This window comes from Bombina bombina, chromosome 2, assembly GCF_027579735.1.
Source record: "Bombina bombina isolate aBomBom1 chromosome 2, aBomBom1.pri, whole genome shotgun sequence".
In the NCBI taxonomy this organism is placed as follows: domain Eukaryota; kingdom Metazoa; phylum Chordata; class Amphibia; order Anura; family Bombinatoridae; genus Bombina; species Bombina bombina.
In genome coordinates this window covers 308,462,337-308,485,256 of record NC_069500.1, presented here as the reverse complement: position 1 = coordinate 308,485,256, position 22,920 = coordinate 308,462,337, and the positions used below count along the sequence as shown (strand labels likewise).

Sequence of the window (22,920 nt, the reverse complement as noted above, 5' to 3'; positions counted from 1 at the left end):
CTGTAATAGCAGCACTATAGGGAGGTGAGCGGTGGAAATGACTTGCAAGTTATTGCCGATCCGCTCATAATGCAAAACTCTTAATCTGGCCGATTGTTTGCAAGAAATTTTGCTTTCCTATTGGTTATTTATTTATTTTTTGTCTTGGTTTGCCAAAAATAGCCGGGTAGAGGTCAGTATTTTACGCAACTAACTCTAAAGGCTGGAATTGAGCTTTCGACTATGCTGGTTCTCTCACTATAGCAGGCTTCTAAAAGGGGGTGGAGATTGGATTTTAAGTAATTAGAAATTAAAAACTACATTTCAAAAAATTCTGCATACAAAAATAAAAGGGTAATTAAAGTAATCAGGACTTAATAACTACACTGAAAAGAAAATCTGCATACAAAAATAAATGCTGTAAAAGCATTTCAAACTGTCATTTTGAAAAGCCTCTAAAAATCTTTATTTCCTCCTTTGTTGTGGCTCATTAGAGACAGATAGATACAAAGTTGAGAGAAATGACTGATCTCTATCTTTCTCTCTCTCGCCCTCTCTCTTTCTCTCTCTCTCTTTCTCTCTCTCTCTCTCTTTCTCTCTCTCTCTCTCACTCTCACCCTCTCTCTTTCTCTCTCTCTCTCTCTCTCACCCTCTCTCTTTCTCTCTCTCTCTCTCTCTCTCACCCTCTCTCTTTCTCTCTCTCTCACCCTCTCTCTTTCTCTCTCTCTCACTCTCAACCTCTCTCTCTCACTCTCAACCTCTCTCTCTCTCTCTCACTCTCAACCTCTCTCTTTCTCTCTCTCTCTCTCATCCTCTCTCTTTCTCTCTCTCTCTCTCATCCTCTCTCTTTCTCTCTCTCTCTCTCACCCTCTCTCTCTCTCTCACTCTCACCCTCTCTCTTTCTCTCTCTCTCTCTCTCTCTCTCTCTCTCTCACCCTCTCTCTTTCTTTCTCTCTCTCACCCTCTCTCTTTCTTTCTCTCTCTCTCTCTCTCTTTCTCTCTCTTCCTTAAGCCCGTGCAAAAGCTAAAATTTTCAGGTTTCAATTACAGGTGAACTAGGCTAAATAAATAATAAAAACTTTTAAACATTTTGGGCCAGATTACAAGTGGAGCGGTATTTAATGTTCCTGCACTAACGCTAACACCGCTAAAAGTAAGGTTTTTACGTGCATAGGGTAGCACTCGTATTACAAGTTGAAAGAAAAACGTTTTCGCTCACACATTAACCTGATGCATGCAAAAAGCCAAATTTCAAAAAGCCCTTTCCTGCCTTTTTTTTTTCTCCTGAGACCTCATATCTTTGAGCCATTGGGGAGTTACATATTTAGTTAGTTTTCTGATGTTTTTCTTTTTTTTTGGAAAGCTACTACTATAATTTTAATATCATTTTAATATGCTCTATAAACTAAGCGAATAAATGATTTTTACATATTGTAATTAGCTTCCTATCTTAACAGTACTGACCATTATTTTATTTTCTGTTTACTCTTATACCAATAATTTATAGGCTATTTATTTGCTGAAGCTAGATTCCATTACTGCAATTACTATTTAGAGTGCTTCCCTCTTAGATTTAGTATTTGATTTAGTATTTGATATCTTTCACATGAAAACAGTGTGGACTTTAATGAAGATGTCTTCCTTTTTTAACCTAGGATCCATGTCCACTGTGTGAAGAAGCTAAAGAAATTCTTGCACCATATATGCATAGGGTAATGTATGCAAATGTATTAGCCAATAGCCATGAAACAAATTGTTGCTGTTGTTCATGTATTACAATTAAACTTGAAGTATGTCTGTATATACCTTGATATACTTTTTTAAAAGCTTACTTCTAATCCCAATGGTAATGGAGGTTGAGATATTTGGGCTTCTGTTTTTTTTTCTACACATTTATAAACCACTGTACAAGTGTATGTTAGCCCATCACTCACTGGCGGCTTGTATTTGAGGTTATATCTGATCAGATAGGGCCTCAATGTAATTAGGCAACTATCACATTTTAAACAAAAATATTCACACCTCCACATGTTTTGTTAAAACATCCTGTTCTGTTTGAAGTGAAGGGTAGCAACCTTATACAGTTATATATTGCCTATCATTGTCTCTTTGTAATACCAAAAGAAAAAGGTAAATAAGAAAGCAGAAGACAATTGAACAGCTTGTAATATTGTATGTTCTGTCTGAATCATGAAAGTTTAATTCTGACATTTATGCCCCTTTTACTGTGAGTGTGGATTCAACAAGTGAAATGCATTTCCCCCCACTATGGGCTATATTGTGAGTGGCGCGCTAGCTGTTGTGCACAAGCGAAAAGTGTTTTATTGTGGCACTTTGCGCATCGGACGTAGTACGCGCATTACAGGTTGAAAGTAAACGCGTTCACTTGAGCACAATTGAATTTAATGAGCTTCGGGATAGCGTGACTTCAGAACTCTTGTTAACTGTTACGTGAGTCAAAAAAAGTTGCACAAAACATCAAAAATACATTTAAAAATACAGTTACAGTTATAATAACGCTATCTAATAAAAATGATTGTACAAAATATTGCAAAAAAAAAAGTTATAAGGGCTCCAAGATATAAGTTAGAAAAAAAAAGGATTGCAAAGGGCTTTAACAAAGAGATACATACATGTCTATGTATATATATATATATTTGTGTACATATGTATTTATATGTGTACAGGTATATATATATATATACAGGTGGCCCTCGGTTTACAACGGTTCAATTTACACCGTTTCAGAATAACAACCTTTTCTTCTGTTATGTGTGATCAGTCCACGGGTCATCATTACTTCTGGGATATAACTCCTCCCCAACAGGAAATGCAAGAGGATTCACCCAGCAGAGCTGCATATAGCTCCTCCCCTCTACGTCAGTCCCAGTCATTCTCTTGCACCCAACGACTAGATAGGATGTGTGAGAGGACTATGGTGATTATACTTAGTTTTTATGACTTCAATCAAAAGTTTGTTATTTTACAATAGCACCGGAGCGTGTTATTACTTCTCTGGCAGAGTTTGAGGAAGAATCTACCAGAGTTTTTTTACTATGATTTTAACCGGAGTAGTTAAGATCATATTGCTGTTCTCGGCCATCTGAGGGAGGTAAAAGCTTCAGATCAGGGGACAGCGGGCAGATGAATCTGCATTGAGGTATGTAGCAGTTTTTATTTTCTGAATGGAATTGATGAGAAAATCCTGCCATACCGTTATAATGACATGTATGTATACACTTCAGTATTCTGGGGATGGTATTTCACCGGAACTACTCTGTTAAAAGTCACTAATCCTTTTAATAAGTATTTATCATGTTAAACGTTTTTGCTGGAATGTAGAATCGTTTACATTTCTGAGGTACTGAGTGAATAAATATTTGGGCATTATTTTCCACTTGGCAGTTGTTTGGTTTTAATTGTGACAGTTTCGTTTCTCTTCACTGCTGTGTGTGAGGGGGAGGGGCCGTTTTTGGCGCTCTTTGCTACGCATCAAAAAATTCCAGTCAGTTACTCTTATATTTCCTGCATGATCCGGTTCATCTCTGACAGATCTCAGGGGTCTTCAAACTTCTTTGGAGGGAGGTAGATTCTCTCAGCAGAGCTGTGAGAATTTTATATTGACTGTGAATAAAAACGTTGCTCTGTAATTTTTATGTCAAATTTAATTATTGTTATTTTTCTAATGGGAACAAACCTTTGCTAAAAGTATAACCAAGTTGCAAGTTTATTGCTAGTGTGTTAAACATGTCTGACTCAGAGGAAGATATCTGTGTCATTTGTTCCAATGCCAAGGTGGAGCCCAATAGAAATTTATGTACTAACTGTATTGATGCTACTTTAAATAAAAGTCAATCTGTACAATTTGAACAAATTTCACCAAACAGCGAGGGGAGAGTTATGCCGACTAACTCGCCTCACGCGGCAGTACCTGCATCTCCCGCCCGGGAGGTGCGTGATATTATGGCGCCTAGTACATCTGGGCGGCCATTACAGATAACATTACAAGATATGGCTACTGTTATGACTGAAGTTTTGTCTAAATTACCAGAACTAAGAGGCAAGCGTGATCACTCTGGGGTGAGAACAGAGTGCGCTGACAATACTAGGGCCATGTCTGATACTGCGTCACAGCTTGCAGAGCATGAGGACGGAGAGCTTCATTCTGTAGGTGACGGTTCTGATCCAAACAGATTGGATTCAGATATTTCAAATTTTAAATTTAAATTGGAGAACCTCCGTGTATTACTAGGGGAGGTCTTAGCAGCTCTCAATGATTGTAACACCGTTGCAATACCAGAGAAACTGTGTAGGTTGGATAAATACTTTGCGGTACCGGCGAGTACTGACGTTTTTCCTATACCTAAGAGACTAACTGAAATTGTTACTAAGGAGTGGGATAGACCCGGTGTGCCGTTCTCACCCCCTCCAATATTTAGAAAGATGTTTCCAATAGACACCACCACTCGGGACTTATGGCAAACGGTCCCTAAGGTGGAGGGAGCAGTTTCTACTTTAGCTAAGCGTACCACTATCCCGGTGGAGGATAGCTGTGCTTTTTCAGATCCAATGGATAAAAAATTAGAGGGTTACCTTAAGAAAATGTTTGTTCAACAAGGTTTTATATTGCAACCCCTTGCATGTATCGCGCCGATTACGGCTGCGGCAGCATTTTGGATTGAGTCTCTGGAAGAGAACCTTAGTTCATCTACGCTAGACGACATTACGGACAGGCTTAGAGTCCTTAAACTAGCTAATTCATTCATTTCGGAGGCCGTAGTACATTTAACCAAACTTACGGCTAAGAACTCAGGATTCGCCATACAGGCACGTAGGGCGCTGTGGCTAAAATCCTGGTCAGCTGATGTTACTTCTAAGTCCAAATTACTTAATATACCTTTCAAGGGGCAGTCTTTATTTGGGCCCGGTTTGAAAGAAATTATCGCTGACATTACAGGAGGTAAGGGCCACGCCCTACCTCAAGACAAAGCCAAAGCTAAGGCTAGACAGTCTAATTTTCGTCCCTTTCGGAATTTCAAAACAGGAGCAGCATCAACCTCCACTGCACCAAAACAGGAGGGAGCTGTTGCTCGTTACAGGCAAGGCTGGAAGCCTAACCAGTCCTGGAACAAGAGCAAGCAGGCCAGGAAACCTGCTGCTGCCCCAAAGACAGCATGAACCGAGAGCCCCCGATCCGGGACCGGATCTAGTGGGGGGCAGACTTTCTCTCTTCGCCCAGGCCTGGGCAAGAGATGTTCAGGATCCCTGGGCGCTAGAGATCATATCTCAGGGATACCTTCTAGACTTCAAATTATCTCCCCCAAGAGGGAGATTTCATCTGTCAAGGTTGTCAACAAACCAGATAAAGAAAGAAGCGTTTCTACGCTGTGTACAAGATCTGTTATTAATGGGAGTGATCCATCCGGTTCCGCGGTCGGAACAAGGACAAGGGTTCTACTCAAACCTGTTTGTGGTTCCCAAAAAAGAGGGAACTTTCAGGCCAATCTTAGATTTAAAGATTCTAAACAAATTCCTAAGAGTTCCATCGTTCAAAATGGAAACTATTCGGACAATCTTACCCATGATCCAAAGGGTCAGTACATGACCACAGTGGATTTAAAAGATGCTTACCTTCACATACCGATTCACAAAGATCATCACCGGTATCTAAGGTTTGCCTTCTTAGACAGGCACTACCAGTTTGTAGCTCTTCCATTCGGATTGGCTACGGCTCCAAGAATCTTCACAAAGGTTCTGGGTGCCCTTCTGGCGGTACTAAGACCGCGAGGGATTTCGGTAGCTCCGTACCTAGACGACATTCTAATACAAGCTTCAAGCTTTCAAACTGCCAAGTCTCATACAGAGTTAGTTCTGGCATTTCTAAGGTCGCATGGATGGAAAGTGAACGAAAAGAAGAGTTCTCTTTTTCCTCTCACAAGAGTTCCATTCTTGGGGACTCTTATAGATTCTGTAGAAATGAAGATTTACCTGACAGAAGACAGGTTAACAAAGCTTCAAAATGCATGCCGTGTCCTTCATTCCATTCAACACCCGTCAGTAGCTCAATGCATGGAGGTGATCGGCTTAATGGTAGCGGCAATGGACATAGTACCTTTTGCACGCCTACACCTCAGACCGCTGCAATTGTGCATGCTAAGTCAGTGGAATGGGGATTACTCAGATTTGTCCCCTACTCTGAATCTGAATCAAGAGACCAGAAATTCTCTTCTATGGTGGCTTTATCGGCCACACCTGTCCAGGGGGATGCCATTCAGCAGGCCAGACTGGACAATTGTAACAACAGACGCCAGCCTACTAGGTTGGGGCGCTGTCTGGAATTCTCTGAAGGCTCAGGGACTATGGAATCAGGAGGAGAGTCTCCTTCCAATAAACATCCTGGAATTGAGAGCAGTTCTCAATGCCCTTCTGGCTTGGCCCCAATTAACAACTCGGGGGTTCATCAGGTTTCAGTCGGACAACATCACGACTGTAGCTTACATCAACCATCAGGGAGGGACAAGAAGCTCCCTAGCAATGATGGAAGTATCAAAGATAATTCGCTGGGCAGAGTCTCACTCTTGCCACCTGTCAGCAATCCACATCCCGGGAGTGGAGAACTGGGAGGCGGATTTCTTGAGTCGCCAGACTTTTCATCCGGGGGAGTGGGAACTTCATCCGGAGGTCTTTGCCCAAATACTTCGACGTTGGGGCAAACCAGAGATAGATCTCATGGCGTCTCGCCAGAACGCCAAACTTCCTCTCTACGGGTCCAGATCCAGGGATCCGGGAGCGGTTTTGATAGATGCTTTGACAGCACCTTGGAACTTCGGGATGGCTTATGTGTTTCCACCCTTCCCGCTGCTTCCTCGATTGATTGCCAAAATCAAACAGGAGAGAGCATCAGTGATTCTAATAGCGCCTGCATGGCCACGCAGGACTTGGTATGCAGATCTAGTGGACATGTCATCCTGTCCGCCTTGGTCTCTACCTCTAAGACAGGACCTTCTGATACAGGGTCCATTCAAACATCAAAATCTAACTTCTCTGAAGCTGACTGCTTGGAAATTGAACGCTTGATTTTATCAAAACGTGGTTTTTCTGAGTCGGTTATTGATACCCTGATACAGGCTAGGAAGCCTGTTACCAGAAGGATTTACCATAAAATATGGCGTAAATACCTATACTGGTGCGAATCCAAAGGTTACTCCTGGAGTAAGGTTAGGATCGCTACGATATTGTCCTTTCTACAAGAAGGTTTAGAAAAGGGTTTATCAGCTAGTTCATTAAAGGGACAGATTTCAGCTCTGTCCATCTTGTTACACAGGCGTCTGTCAGAAAATCCAGACGTCCAGGCCTTTTGTCAGGCTTTAGCTAGGATCAAGCCTGTGTTTAAAGCTGTTGCTCCGCCATGGAGTTTAAACTTAGTTCTTAACGTTTTACAGGGTGTTCCGTTTGAACCCCTTCATTCCATTGATATAAAATTGTTATCTTGGAAAGTTCTGTTTTTAATGGCTATTTCCTCGGCTCGAAGAGTCTCTGAGTTATCAGCCTTACATTGTGATTCTCCTTATCTGATTTTTCACTCAGACAAGGTAGTTCTGCGTACTAAACCTGGGTTCTTACCTAAGGTAGTCACTAACAGGAATATCAATCAAGAGATTGTTGTTCCATCCTTGTGTCCAAATCCTTCTTCAAAGAAGGAACGTCTTCTACACAATCTGGATGTAGTTCGTGCCCTCAAGTTCTACTTGCAGGCAACTAAAGATTTTCGCCAAACTTCTTCCCTGTTTGTCGTTTATTCTGGACAGAGGAGAGGTCAAAAAGCTTCTGCTACCTCTCTCTCTTTTTGGCTTCGTAGCATAATACGTTTAGCCTATGAGACTGCTGGACAGCAGCCTCCTGAAAGAATTACAGCTCACTCCACTAGAGCTGTGGCTTCCACTTGGGCCTTTAAGAATGAGGCCTCTGTTGAACAGATTTGCAAGGCTGCAACTTGGTCTTCGCTTCATACTTTTTCCAAATTTTACAAATTTGACACTTTTGCTTCTTCGGAGGCTATTTTTGGGAGAAAGGTTCTTCAGGCAGTGGTTCCTTCTGTATAATGAGCCTGCCTATCCCTCCCGTCATCCGTGTACTTTTGCTTTGGTATTGGTATCCCAGAAGTAATGATGACCCGTGGACTGATCACACATAACAGAAGAAAACATAATTTATGCTTACCTGATAAATTCCTTTCTTCTGTTGTGTGATCAGTCCACGGCCCGCCCTGTTTTAAGGCAGGTAAATATCTTTTAAATTATACTCCAGTCACCACTTCACCCTTGGTTACTCCTTTCTCGTTGATTCTTGGTCGAATGACTGGGACTGACGTAGAGGGGAGGAGCTATATGCAGCTCTGCTGGGTGAATCCTCTTGCATTTCCTGTTGGGGAGGAGTTATATCCCAGAAGTAATGATGACCCGTGGACTGATCACACAACAGAAGAAAGGAATTTATCAGGTAAGCATAAATTATGTTTTTTTCCAGTCATGTGACTGCTATTGAAAAGCATTGATAAGCAGTGCATTTATTAAAATAGCCAGTGGGTGGAGCTGTCCGCTTGTGTTGCAGCAAAGCCAAGCAAGCTGAAATTATTCAGTTTAACCTGACCTGAGCTATCGTGCAGCTTGCAAAGGAACAAGATCTTCCTGTCTATAAATCATTCCAGATTGGAATGCATAGAAATAACTGTTTGCAGAAAAATGCAAGTGAAGTCTGTGTTGTGTGATTATTTTATTAGGTTTATAATGCTGTTTAGCAAATGTTTTTGCTCATTTAACTTATTTTAATTATATATTCTGTGTTGTGTGATTGTTTTATTAGGTTTATAATGCTGTTTAGCATTTAAAGTCTTCATTTCAAAGCTTTAAAAATAATGTATTAGGTGTTACATATGACAATTTTGAGAGTGGCCTGGAACCTAACTCCCTCACTTCCCATTGACTTACATTATAAACTGGGTTTCAATTTACAACGTTTTCGATTTACAACCATTCCTTCTGGAACCTAACCCCGGCGTAAACTGAGGGCTACCTGTATATATATGTATATATATATATATATATATATATATATATATATATATATAAATATTTACAGACTTATATACGCATATAAACACATAAATATATGTGTATACACACATACACACATCTATACATAGTTCAAGTAAGTAAGTGCAATAGGTGGATAGCTGAATCTCCTATATAAATCTTCTTTCCTAATTTTACTCGCCCATTTTGGTTGTCCACTTAGTTGCTCCTACATCAATCGATATAAGGTAAGTTTTGCGTATCCTTTGCACTCCTTACTGCGTCTAGTGTCAACTTGGTATCAAGTTAGGCTCTTTCTGGTTCTTGGAACCACACTTAGAGAAACTTCCTTTCTGTGTAAATCCGTGTGAAAACCCTTCTTTTACTCATGCCACTACGAGCCGCTCATAGGGAATAAAATGCTCAAAATGGAATGAACTTTTTGGAAAAAGGGTTATGACAAAAAGAATATAGAGGCAGCATATAAGAAAGCAAAAAATAATATCTATGCATGGAAAGAACAGGAACCAAATGTAAATAAAAATGAGCATACAAACAATAGTAAGTTTGATAACTCGACCAATATTTTATTTTAACAAATAATGAGGGATCACAGGGGATAAAAGGGTAAAACACATCATTCAGAAATATTGGTACATCTTAAAGGACTCTCTCCTTAATCGGATAATAAATACAAAACCTAATTTTATTTTTAGAAAGAAAAATTTTATATCAATTCCAGCCACAAGCAAACTAAAAAAGATAAGATCAAAAGATACCTGGTTAAACGAAAAAAAGAGCTACAGGTTTCTACAAATGCAATAGATTAAATTGTTTCTCGTGTGAACATATGTACAATGGTACAAATCCTACAAAATGTATTTAATGTGAATTACAAACGTTATGTAATTGTAAGACGGACCATGTAGTATACCTATTGCAGTGCAGTTGTGATCAGCAGTATATAGGTTGTACGACTAGACCCTATAAGAAGATGTTGCATGAACATATTAATAACATCAAAATAGGTTTAACATCTCATAACGTATCTGAACATTATAGGACAGTACATAGTCAAGATCCAAAATGTTTGCGAGGTTTGGAACATGTCAAAACAGGAGAAAGAGGGAATAGGGAATTAATTATAAGACAATGAGAAACCTGTTGGATCCATGTACTAAACAGTTTAGTCCCTTTTGGTTTAAAAAAGGATATAGACATTGCAGCTTTTTTGTGACTAAATAAGGTTCCGACTTGTATTATACATTACATATAGATATTGTCATATGTAGGTGTAAGTATATAGAGTTTTTTTTTAAAGATAAGTATGCGCTCATTTGTATCTAAGGATACATCGGGACAAGGATCTCAGAAATCAATGATACTAATACTAGGATACAGGATATGAAAGATGAATGGTCTTTTGATTTTAATTTAGATTGGTATTTAGAATATAATGAAATGTCTGCTGAGGATTGAAACATTGTAATTTTGATATTTAAGGATCACAACTTGGTATGTATCAGAGTTCTATAAATTGTTAAATGGCAAGAACAATACTGTTATAAAGTGTGAAGATTTTAATCTAGTAATACTGTAAGGATGTTTATAATGATTGCATTGTTGTATTTAAACAATCCGGTGACCATCTAAACGGATTGGGATGCTCTAAAACATAGTAAGAACACGTGATCAAATCTGATCCAATTTGCGGAAGTCCACCCTTTTGTGACTTATTGGCGTTATCTTTAAATAACAGAATTTTAACGTTCTACTGAATCCTTTGATCAAGAAGGCAATTACATTTTCTAAAAGGCAAAATATTTACGCATTCTGAAGACAAACCAGTATAACGGCAATTATATTTTGACTTTATCATACATTCGAAACGCGTAAGGATTAGACCAGAAGTTTTTTTATTAAACAGGCAAAATACTCTTTTCACACACAGAGAGAAGCACACTCACAGGAACGAACAACCAGCTCAATACCATTGTTAGCCTGTTCTATGGAGATTTACCACCTGGCTGCAGCTTCTTTTAGCCCAGTAATGCTTTTCACGGAGAAGAACTTTCCTGTAGTATATCAGTCTGATCCCGCTTATAACGGTCAGTCCAGCGCAGAAATACCAGGCAATTCCTCTCTGAACAAGGAACAAAGCAACCCCAGACAATCGTTTCGATCTTCATTGGGCCTCATCAGTGAGTTGTAGCCATATTCCTCTAAGCACACTGAGCAAGGAGTCCAAGTCTGAATTCCCCTTTTTCCCATAGGGAGACTAAATTCACACAAAGAGAAGCACACTCACAGGAACGAAAAACCGTCTCAATACCATTGTTAGTCTGTTCTATGGTGATTTACCACCTGGGTGCAGCTTCTTTTAGCCCAGTAATGCATTTCACAGAGTAGAACTTTCCTGTAGTATATCAGTCTGACCCCGCATATTACGGTCAGTCCAGCACCGAAATACCAGGCAATTCCTCTCTGAACAAAGGACACAGCAACCCCAGACAATCGTTTCGGCCTTCATTGGGCCTTGTCAGTGAGGTGTAGCCTCTAAGCACACTGAGCAAGCAGTCCACGTCTGGATTCCCATTTTTCCCGTAGGGAGACTAAATACACACAGAGAGACGTACACTGACAGGAATGAACAACCGGCTCAATACCATTGTTACCCTGTTCTATGACGATTTACCACCTGGATGCAGCGTCTTTTAGCCCAGTAATGCTTTTCACAGAGTAGAACTTTCCTGTAGTATATCAGTCTGATCCCGCCTATTACGGTCAGTCCAGCGCCAAAATACTAGGCAATTCCTCTCTGTACAAGGAACACAGCAACCCCAGACGAGTGTTTCGGCCTTTATTGGGCCTCGTCAGTGAGGTGTAGCCATATTCCTCTAAGCACACTGAGCAAGGAGTCCACTTCTGGATTCCCCTTTTTCCTATAGGGAGACTAAATACACACAGAGAGAAGTACACTCACAGGAACGAACAACTGGCTCAATACCATTGTTAGCCTGTTCTATGGCAATTTACCACCTTGGTGCAGCTTCTTTTAGCCCAGTAATGCTTTTCACAGAGAAGCACACTGAGCAAAGAGTCCACGTCTGGATTCCCCTTTTCAGCCTGGACAGACTGGTATTGACTCAAAAGGAACATTTGGTTTTTATGCAAGAATTGCTCGATTTTAGATGCTGATGTTTGTGCTCCAAGTGGGAGTGATATGTGTTTTTAATACCTCATATATATTAAGGGTAATAAATGTGATTGTGTTGTAGACACATTTTATACATTAAACACTGCCAGCGGTTTCTTTGTTTTCTCTCTGCGTGGCTGGTAGTGGCATGAGTAAAAGAAGGGTTTCCTCACAAATTTACACAGAAAAGAAGTTTCTGTAAGTGTGGTTCCAAAAGGCCAGGAAGAGCCTAACTTGATACCAATTTGACACCAGACGCAGTAAGGAGTGCAAAAGATATGTGACAATTACCTTATACCGATTGAGGTAGGATCAAGTAACTGTCCATGTCTTCTAGTAGACACTAGACATTGCTGTGTCCTATTTCTCTGGGAAGACCCTTGTGCCTTTAGACTGTGTGTATGACGTACATGTTTGAGAACAAAATGTGTCTATAAACTACTGTTGTTTGGAATAAAACTGGTACTTTTTTCTGAAAGCACTTTTATCTTTAAAGCACTTAGGACCCAATTATCTCAAATTCACTGGATAGAATGTAAAAAATGTCATATTTCATGTGAATATAAACCCAAAGGTGTGTTAGTGTCTAAAAAAATACTTGTTTTATAAAGGAATAATTCCCCAGTGTCTTCTTGTTGAATGTCCTTAATCCCCCTTACTTTAAGCCGCCTTGTTTTTTAGTATCTCTCCTTATTTGTTATACTTGCCTGTCTGAGATTTACATTTATGTAGTGATATTAAACAAATCATTAATTCGGTATGATAAAAAAAAAATTCTCTTAATTAATCACCATATGTTTAAATGATGAATTAGTCTACCATATGCCAACTTGTTATACGATGGAATAAATTAACATTTCTTTGCTACTGTGTCACAGGTCACTTCGTTTTAGAAATGGTGTTTAAAGGGACAGTGTAGTGTAAAATTGTTTTCCCTAACTATCGGCTAGATTACGAGTCTTGTGTTATGAGTAAAAAAGCAGCGTTAAGCCTCATAACGCTGCTTTTTTACTATCGCTGCTATTACGAGTCTTGCAGATTTAGGAGCACCGCACACTTTTTTGGACTTACCGCAAATCAACTTACGCAAAATAGTGTATACTCTTTTTTTCAATGGGACTTCCATAGCGGCGGTATTACAAGCTTGTCCTGGGAGGCTAAAAAGTGAGCGGTACACCCTATCCCGTCAAGATTTGTACCGCATTTTAAAGTCAGTAGTTATGAGTTTTACACTACAAAGCTGTAGCATAAAACTCATAACTAAAGTGCTAAAAAGTACACCTATAAACTACCTATTAACCCTTAAACCGAGGCCCTCCCGCATTGCAAACATTAAAATAAAATTATTAACCCCTAATCTGCCGCTCCCGACATCACCGCCACTAGAATAAACATATTAACCCCTAAACCGCCGCACTCCCGCCTCGCAAACACTAGTTAAATATTATTAACCCCTAATCTGCCACCCCTAACATCGCCGCCACCTACCTACATTTATTAACCTCTAATCTGCCGCCCTCAACGTCGCCACCACTATACTAAATTTATTAACCCGTAAATCTAAGTCTAACCCTAACACCCCCTAACTTAAATATAATTAAAATAAATATAAATAAAAATTACTATCACTAACTAAATAATTCCTATTTAAAACTAAATACTTATCTGTAAAATAAACCCTAAGCTAGCTACAATATAACTAATAGTTACATTGTAGCTAGCTTAGGTTTTATTTTTATTTTACTGGCAAGTTTGTATTTATTTTAACTAGGTACAATAAATGTAGGTAGGTGGCGGCAGATTAGGGGTTAATAATCTTTACCTAGTGTTTGCGATGCAAGAGGGCGGCAGTTTAGTGGTTAATATGTTTATTAGAGTGGCAGCGATGTCCGGAGCGGCAGATTAGGGGTTAATAAGTATAATGTAGGTGTCAGCGATGTCGGGGGTGGCAGATTAGTGGTTAATAAGTGTAAGATTAGGGGTGTTTAGACTCAGGGTTCATGTTAGGGTGTTAGGTGTAAACATAAAATGTTTTTCCCCATAGGAATCAACAGGGCCTCCACTAGCAATTTTGGGGCCCCTGACTTAACCATTAATCAGGGCCCCCCTTTGACATGTGCAATTTTTGACCAAGTGAATTAAACGTATTTGCACTTTATTCTTAAAGGGACAGTATACTGTAAAATAGTTTTTCCCTTAATGTGTTTACAATTGCTTTTTTTACCAACTGCAGAGTAAAAAATGTATGAAAATTAGCTTTTTAAGGTTTATTTCTGTATATTAAAGCTCTGATTTTGTGTTTTGAAGCCACAGCCTAATAAAATAGGTTGAGCTTGTAGGTATAATCAGATCTCATTACTGTATCACATTGTGCACATATACCTGCTTCTTTATCTTATATCTGTCCTTAAAACAATCACCAATACTTTGAGAGAACAATGGAAAATCAACAGTTTACTACCTTATCTCTGCTTTATCACACTGGGAGTGTAATTTCTTCTGCTGGCTGTGTTTACAAAGCTTATCTATAGCTGGTACGCGCGGCCACAAACTTTCAGAATAGGTGGGGATACCACATGCTAAATTAACAATTTCAAATGCCAATATAAGGGTAAAGGAGCTACTTGTAAACAATTTAATACACTCCAGCAGGTAAAGTGGATCATTGGGAACAAATTAAAGGGGAGAACATTTTTGAGTAAACTGTCCCTTTAAGTGTCTATTTAAACTTTAAAATGTTGTAAAGGTAGTAACATACAAACACACAGACACACTCATACACTGAAACACACACACACTCACACATAAGGATTCACATATAGACACTCTAGCAGACACGTTAAGAAACACACAAACACACTCAGACACAGACACCCAAGCAGACACTCAGCACTTGATTACATTGACCTGACAAGTAATGAGGTAGACTACAGTTTTGTAAAAAAAAAAAAAAAGGAGATTTAAAAAACAAAATATGGAGTTCTGATTATCTTTTTGTAAAGGAAGATGCCAACTAAATTATGACAACGGCATGCAGTGGCTGAAAGGAAGGGCCCTGAACTGCCTAAACAATAATTTAAAAGTTAAATGGTGGATTGGTGACTTCCGTAAAGGTCTAATTAATCTCAAAGTCTGTAGAAAGATGTGAATAATCAGTAGTAAGGTCAAAATGTCCTAAAAAGGAACAGACAATGGACACACACACACTCAAACTTGCACATACACCCAAGGAAACACTGACAAAGACAGCCTAAGAAAACACACAAAGACATACACACACAGAGAGACAACCACATAAAACACAGAAAGACATACATACACACATCCTCACTGAGACATCCACAGAAGACACAAAAAGACATACACACACCCTCACAGAGACACCCACAGAAAACACACACACTCACAGAGACATCCACAGAAAACACACACATACATACATACACACACACCCTCACAGAGACATCCACAGAAAACACAGACATACATACCCACCCTCACAGAGGCATCCAGAGAAAATACACAAAGGCAAACATACACACACCCTCACAGAGACACCCATAGAAAAAGCTCAGACATATGCACACACCCTCACAGACATCCACAGAAAATGCACAAAGACATACTCACCCACCCTCACAGAGAGACCCACAGAAAAAAATACATACACACTCATAGAGACACAAACCAAAGCAAAAAGACATAAACACACCCACAGAAACACTCACAGGAGGAAACATGTATGCACCTTGCATCCTCTAAATCAACAGTGTGTGACATGCCTGATAAAAAAATTGCAGAAATTAAGAGATCACCTTTTAAAGAATCATATTTGTAAATGTGTAAACAAAAATAATTCTGTGAATTCAAAATTGTACATTAATGATCTAGGTAGATGGCTAGATGAAGAAAAGTACTTTTAAAAGGTTGACATATATTTGTTTGTTTTTTCCCCATTTTCCCCAACCAAGAGCACCACTTCAAATATAGTGTACAAATGTTCCCATCTGTCAGATGTACTTATGGATTTTGAAAATGCTGTACTCTATTTGTTCTTGGTGGAACCATAAGCTGTGATACTCATACCATTAGATCTGGTTAAATGCAGAATTTAGGCTTGTTGTTATGTATTTCAAAATTAAGTCAGCTGTAGTGTAAACTGAACAGTTTTAAGTTAACCTGTCTCATTTCAAACACTGAGCAATCTTAGTCTGAGAGTATAACATTTTATGCAGATGTAAAAATCTTAGCTAAAATGCCTCCTTGCATCTGGAAAGTCCTTGCATAAAGGGGAAGTAAACTGGAATGTAATATACAGTGTGTATGTGTATATATACTGTATGTATATATATATATATATATATATATATATATATATATATATATATATATATATTAAAAAAAATGCATATCTGCCAAAAGGGCACATACCATTTGTGTATTGAGGAGGAAATATTTCTGCATGGTTTTAAATGTAGAATTTCTACAGCATTGTCAAATAATCATAAAAACACTGCTGCTAAAAAAAATGTTTTTATGGACCCCTGTCCACACCAAACAACTACTACCACACTGAAGTTACAATCCGAAATTGCACAAAAAAATAAAAAACATTTGCTAAGTGAGTCCTACCTCCTCTGCAAATGAAAGTGATCTGCCGTCTGACTCAGGCACACACTGTACAAAGTGCCAAGTCTGTCTCACACTGTGCATAGTGGTTTAGTGCACACTCAGCAATCCTCTCAAATGCTAATATTTACTCCTTGTAATAACATTTCCCATGCTCAATTAGCACTCTGCTGTAAAAAAAAATTAAGTTCTTGCCTCATGGGCCCCCCCTGGCAGGAGTCACCCCCTGATGGCAGCCCTGGGAATCAATAAGGCTGCGTTACTGAGCTTTACGCTGCTTTTTTGCAGGTGTTAGACTTTTTCTCAGCCGGCTCTCCCCATTGATGTCTATGGGGAAATCGTGCACGAGCACGTACAACCAGCTTACCGCTGACTTAAGCAGCGCTAGTATTGGAGTGCGCTATGGAGCTCAATTTTGCTCTACGCTCACTTCTTGCCTTTTAACTGGGTTTCTGAAAACCTGTAATACCAGCGCTGTAGGTAAGTGTTTCTGAAAACCTGTAATACCAGCGCTGTAGGTAAGTGAGCGGGGACAATAACGTGCAGCTTAGTACCGCACCCCTCATAACGCAAAACTCGTAATCTAGCCGTATGTTTCCAATGATTTGTTATACCAGCTGCAGTTGTTATACCAGCTGCAGAGTATAAAATGTATGAGAAATTGCTTCTTTGTGTTTTTTTCTGTATGGGAAATAGCTGGCTTTGTTGTTTGAAACCACCACCAATTAAGGGCCAGATTTCAAATGGAGCAGTATTTAATACTCCTGCTCAATGACTAACTCTCTGAGAAATAATTTTTTGCCTTTGTTGTGTAGTGCTCCTATAACAAGTTTAAAGTAAAAAGTTTTTGCTTGTGCGCTAACCCGATGCGCGTAAAAAGTCGAACTTTGAATATTGCGCACGCAATAACGTATTCCCCCATAGAAGTCAATCGAGCAAAAAAAGTGGGAAAAAAGCACCCTACTCACGCGAAAACCTGATTGCATATTCTCAGTACACTAAGCAGAATATTTCACTTTCCAATGTTCTTCACATAGTAGTATATGTTATATTTATTCATAAATACATATTTATATATATTTGATGGTATTTTGGTACAATATCTATCTATCTATCTATATATATATATATATATATATATATATATACAGTCGTATGCAAACGTTTAGGCACCCCTGACAATTTCTATGATTTTCATTTATAAATAATTGGGTGTTTGGATCAGCAATTTCATTTTGATCTATCAAATAAATGAAGGACACAGTAATATTTCAGTAGTGAATTGAAGTTTATTGGATTAACAGAAGATGTGCAATTTGCATCAAAACGAAATTAGACAGGTGCATAAATTTGGGCACCCCAACAGAAATATTGCATCAATATTTAATAGAGCCTTCTTTATCAGAAATAACAGCCTCTAGAAGGTTCCTATATCCTGTAATGAGTGTCTGGTTTCTGGATGAAGGTATTTTGGACCATTCCTCCTTGCAAAACATCTCCAGTTCAGTTAGGTTTGATGGTTACCGAGCATGGACATCCCGCTTCAAATCACCCCACAGATTTTCAATGATATTCAGGTCTGGGGACTGAGATGGCCATTCCAGAACATTGTACTTGATCCTCTGCATAAATGCCAGAGTAGATTTTGAGCAGTGTTTTGGGTCTTGTTTTGTTGAAATATCCAGTTTTGGCGTAACTTCAACTTTGTGACTGATTCCTCAACATTATTCTCAAGTATCTGCTGATATTGAGTGGAATCCATGTGACCCTCAACTTTAACAAGATTCCCAGTACCGGCACTGGCCACACAGCCCCACAGCATGATGGAATATCCACCAAATTTTACTGTGGCTAGCAAGTGTTTGTCTTGGAACGATGTGTTCTTTTGCCGCCATGCATAACGCCCCTTGTTATAACCAAATAACTCAATCTTTGTATTATCAGTCCACAACACCTTCTTCCAAAATGAAGCTGGCTTGTCCAAATGTGCGTTTGCATACCTCAAGCGACTCTGTTTGTGGAGTTTGTGCAGAAAAGGCGGCTTCCGCATCACTCTCCCATATGCTGAATTGTTGAACGATGCACAGTGACACCATCTGCAGCAAGATGATGTTGTAGGACTTTGAAAGTGGTCTGTGGGCTGTTTTTGACCGTTCTCACCATCCTTTGCCTTTGACTCTCCAATATTTTACTTCTGGCCTTAACAAGAACTGTGCCTGTGGTCTTCCATTTTACTATGTTCCTCACAGTGGACACTGACAGCTTAAATCTCAGCAATAGCTTTTTGTAGCTTTCCCCTAAACCATAATGTTGAACAATCTTTGTTTTCATGTCATTTGAGAGTTGTTTTGAGGCCCCCAAGTTGCCACTCTTCAGAGGAGAGTCAAAAAGAACAACAACTTGCAATTGGCCACCTTAAATACCTTTTCTCATGATTGGATGCACCTGTCTATGAAGTTCAAGGCTTAATGGGCTCACCAAACCAATTGTGAGTTCCAATTAATCAGTGCTAGGTAGTTCCAGGTATTCAAATCAACAAAATGACATAGGTGCCCAAATTTATGCACCTGTCTAATTTTGTTTTGATGCATATTGCACATTTTCTGTTAATCCAATAAACCTCATTTCACTTCTGAAATATTACTGTGTCCTTATTTCAGTTATTTGATAGACCAAAATGAAATTGCTGATCCAAACACCCAATTATTTATAAATGAAAATCATGGAAATTGTCAGGGGTGCCTAAACTTTTGCATTCGACTGTATATATATATATATATATATATATATATATATATATATATATATATATATATATATATATAGATATATATAGGCATATCTATTTATAAATACTTAGAACATATTCCCCTATGTGAAGAACATTGGAATGTGAAATATTTACAATAAATGCACAGTATAACACTTTATTAAAAATGAATATTGCATAAATATGCTTTTTCATGTTTTTATCTACATAACTGCAAAGAGCTCCAATGCACTTTTATATATATATATATATATATATATATATATATATATATATATATATATATATATATACATATGTCTATATGTGTGTACATGTGTATTTATATGTGTATATATGTCTATAAATACAAATATACATATATATACTGTATATATGTGTGTGTGTGTATATGTGTATATATATATATATATATATATATATATAAAATCCACAAGAGAGCGCACTCCCACCTCCAAATTCAGCTACCAGGGTGCAGGCAAAGAATAGTATAGTCCCCAAAAAAGCAAGCACTCACTGGATTTATACAAAAGGTGCTTTAATGGCACACAGGAAACACAGTGACGTTTTGGGGATCAATCACCCCTTCATCAGACTAAGGGATGATTGATCCCCAAAACGTCACTGTGTTTCCTGTGTGCCATTAAAGCACCTTTCTTTTAAAAAAATATAATGTCTGTCCACGGATTTCATCCTTACTTTTGGGATATTAACCTCCTGCTAACAGGAAGTGGCAAAGAGCACCACAGCAGAGCTGTATATATAGCCCCTCCCCTTCCCCTCCACCCTCAGTCATTCTCTTTGCCTGTGTTATACTAGGAAGACATGGTAAAGTGAGGTGTTAGTTTTAGTTTCTTCAATCAAGAAGTTTTTTATTTTAAATGGTACCGGTGCATACTATTTTCCTCAGGGGGATATGGAAGAAGATTTCTGCCCTGAGGTTTGATGATCTTAGCAGTTGTAACTAAGATCCATGCTGGTTCCCACAAGACTTCTGAAGGTAACCATGAGACATCTTCAGTGTGGAGACCGGTTTCATGCTACAAGCAGCATTAAGGTATGTGCAGCCTTTTTTTCTGAGGAGACTTGGTGTATCAGAACTGGCTGGCATTATTTCCCTGTATGGGAATGGGGTAAGCAGTAAAACCTATTTTAATAAGAGGGGTGTTACTGGAGTACCTATTTTATATTTATCATTAGTTGATATTTGGGCATTATGTGACATGGGAGACAATATAAAAAACGATGTTTTATATTTTTTATTTTTGGCACTTAAAACTTATTGGTTTTATGCTTGAGGGTTATATTGTGTGTGTATTTTAACTTTAGTGCAAAACTGCATTTCAATGCGGTGTTGTTTGGGCCTACTCCAACTTTTGACCTTAAGGGGTGGAGCCTATTTTGGCGCAATTTATTCAGGCTTAGCTGCAGCAAACAGTAACTCGGTGGCTCCTGGACTGTGTAGCTGGTCTGAAGGGTTGGAAACTTGATTCAAAGTACCCTGGGGGCAGGTAGGTGCCACAGCAGAGCTGTGGCGAGGTGCAGAGTGTATTTTTATCTATCTTTTGACTACATGTTGATATAAGTACTTCTGAAGCCTTATTTCTGCCCTTGCTTCTGGGTGCAGTAATTTTTGGATTAACCAATGATATTAAGTTAAATTTGGGAATAATTTAATGTTTTTTGTGCATTTTGGAAAAATTGTTCACTTTTTCTTTTCTTAAAGGCACAGTACACATTTTTTCTAATGTTTATTTTATGCTATAAATAAGTGTTTAAACGTCTTTTGTGGTATTACTAGTCTGTTCAACATGTCTGACATTAAGGTTTTTATGTGTAGTGTGATAGGAGCGCCTAAAGGTGGATTCCTGCTGCTAAAAAAGTTCTTCCCTCAAAGAGAACTAAATGGTGGATAAGAAGAAAAGAAATTCTTGATAAAGACCAGAAGGGTGAAACGCGTTGAATGGGACCTGCTACACTCTACTAAACATCATTTACTACTGTCACAAAGCTGTGTGACCCTGCAACTTTAAACTTTTCTCCTGACCCTGCAAGTTAAAATCTACCTTTGGTAACTTCAGGGAATACGGTGCTACTGCTAAACACTGACCAAAGATTTCTTTAAACCTTAAGAAGTCTGAGGGAACCCAGATGAAAACAATATTTGGGCTATAAGAAGAAAGGAAAACAAAAAAAAAAGGATAACTACATCACCAGAACGGATCATCACCCCTGACCTCTGAATCAAAGAGAAGGTCAGGTGACTTATCAGAAGCACCAGGAACAAACAGTCTGTGAATCCCTCACAGTGAAGAATATCAGCGGTTGCAACCAGGACAGATTAAGGTACCTCTACACTAATTTGCACTACGTTTTTTAAAACACGCAAACTGAACTTTAAAGACATCAAGGTATTCATCTGTTAAATTAACCATTTCCATTAACCACGATTGTTCTGGCACCTAAATCAGAATAACGGCTGTTTTTTGCCTTTTTAACTATCCAGCACACCTGAGCCAATTATATGTCCAAGGAAAGTAACTGTGTAACTTTATAACGGTATTTGTTACTGAAGAACTGTAAATCTGTTAGGATTGATACATTTCTGCCTTTTAAATATTCAATTCACCATTTATCTTAGAAATTTGTTGTTTGCCATATGTTATCTATAGAACTAATTCCTTTATACCTGGAATTCTAGGGTTTATCAATATATATGGTTCTAGTCTGTTTTTATAAGTGTTGTATAAGGGAGACATCCCTTTATTAATTAGGAATAGCATTTGTTGTTGTTTTTATGTGTTATAAGAATTTTTAAATAAACAAGATTGTATAAAACATAAATTAGATTGGTATCATCATTTCCTAGCTTTTTTTAGCGCTGCTAAATAAACCCCATTTTGACATTAAGGTTTCTCATTGTTATATGTGTTTAGAAGTTATTGTGCAACCCCCTCTAACATTGTGTAACTTTTGTACTGAAAGGGCTTTACAATGTAAAAAGCATATTTTAAATAAAGTAAGTGTGCCTAGGGATGATTCTCAGTCTGAAGAGAATCCGGATATGCCATCCAATTCTCCACAAGTGTCACAACCTTTTATGCCCACACAAGCGACGCCTAGTACTTCTAGTGCATCAAATTCCTTTACTCTGCAGGAGATGGCTGCAGTTATGTCAACTACCCTTACAGAGGTATTGTCTAAATTACCAGTGTTGCAGGGTAAACGCAGTAGGTCAAGTATTAATGTGAATACTGAATCCTCTGATGCTTTAT

At 38.6% G+C, this 22,920-nt stretch overlaps 1 protein-coding gene across 1 annotated transcript in view; it reads left to right on the top strand.

The window, feature by feature from the left end:
• The window catches only part of C2H5orf63 (chromosome 2 C5orf63 homolog), a 192,455-nt gene that overhangs the window by 70,541 nt on the left and 98,994 nt on the right, over positions 1–22,920 (top strand). The window contains exon 2 of the mRNA XM_053701630.1: positions 1,635–1,691. Within this exon, the coding sequence (XP_053557605.1) occupies positions 1,635–1,691 (57 nt within the window). The remainder of the gene's footprint in view (positions 1–1,634; positions 1,692–22,920) is intronic.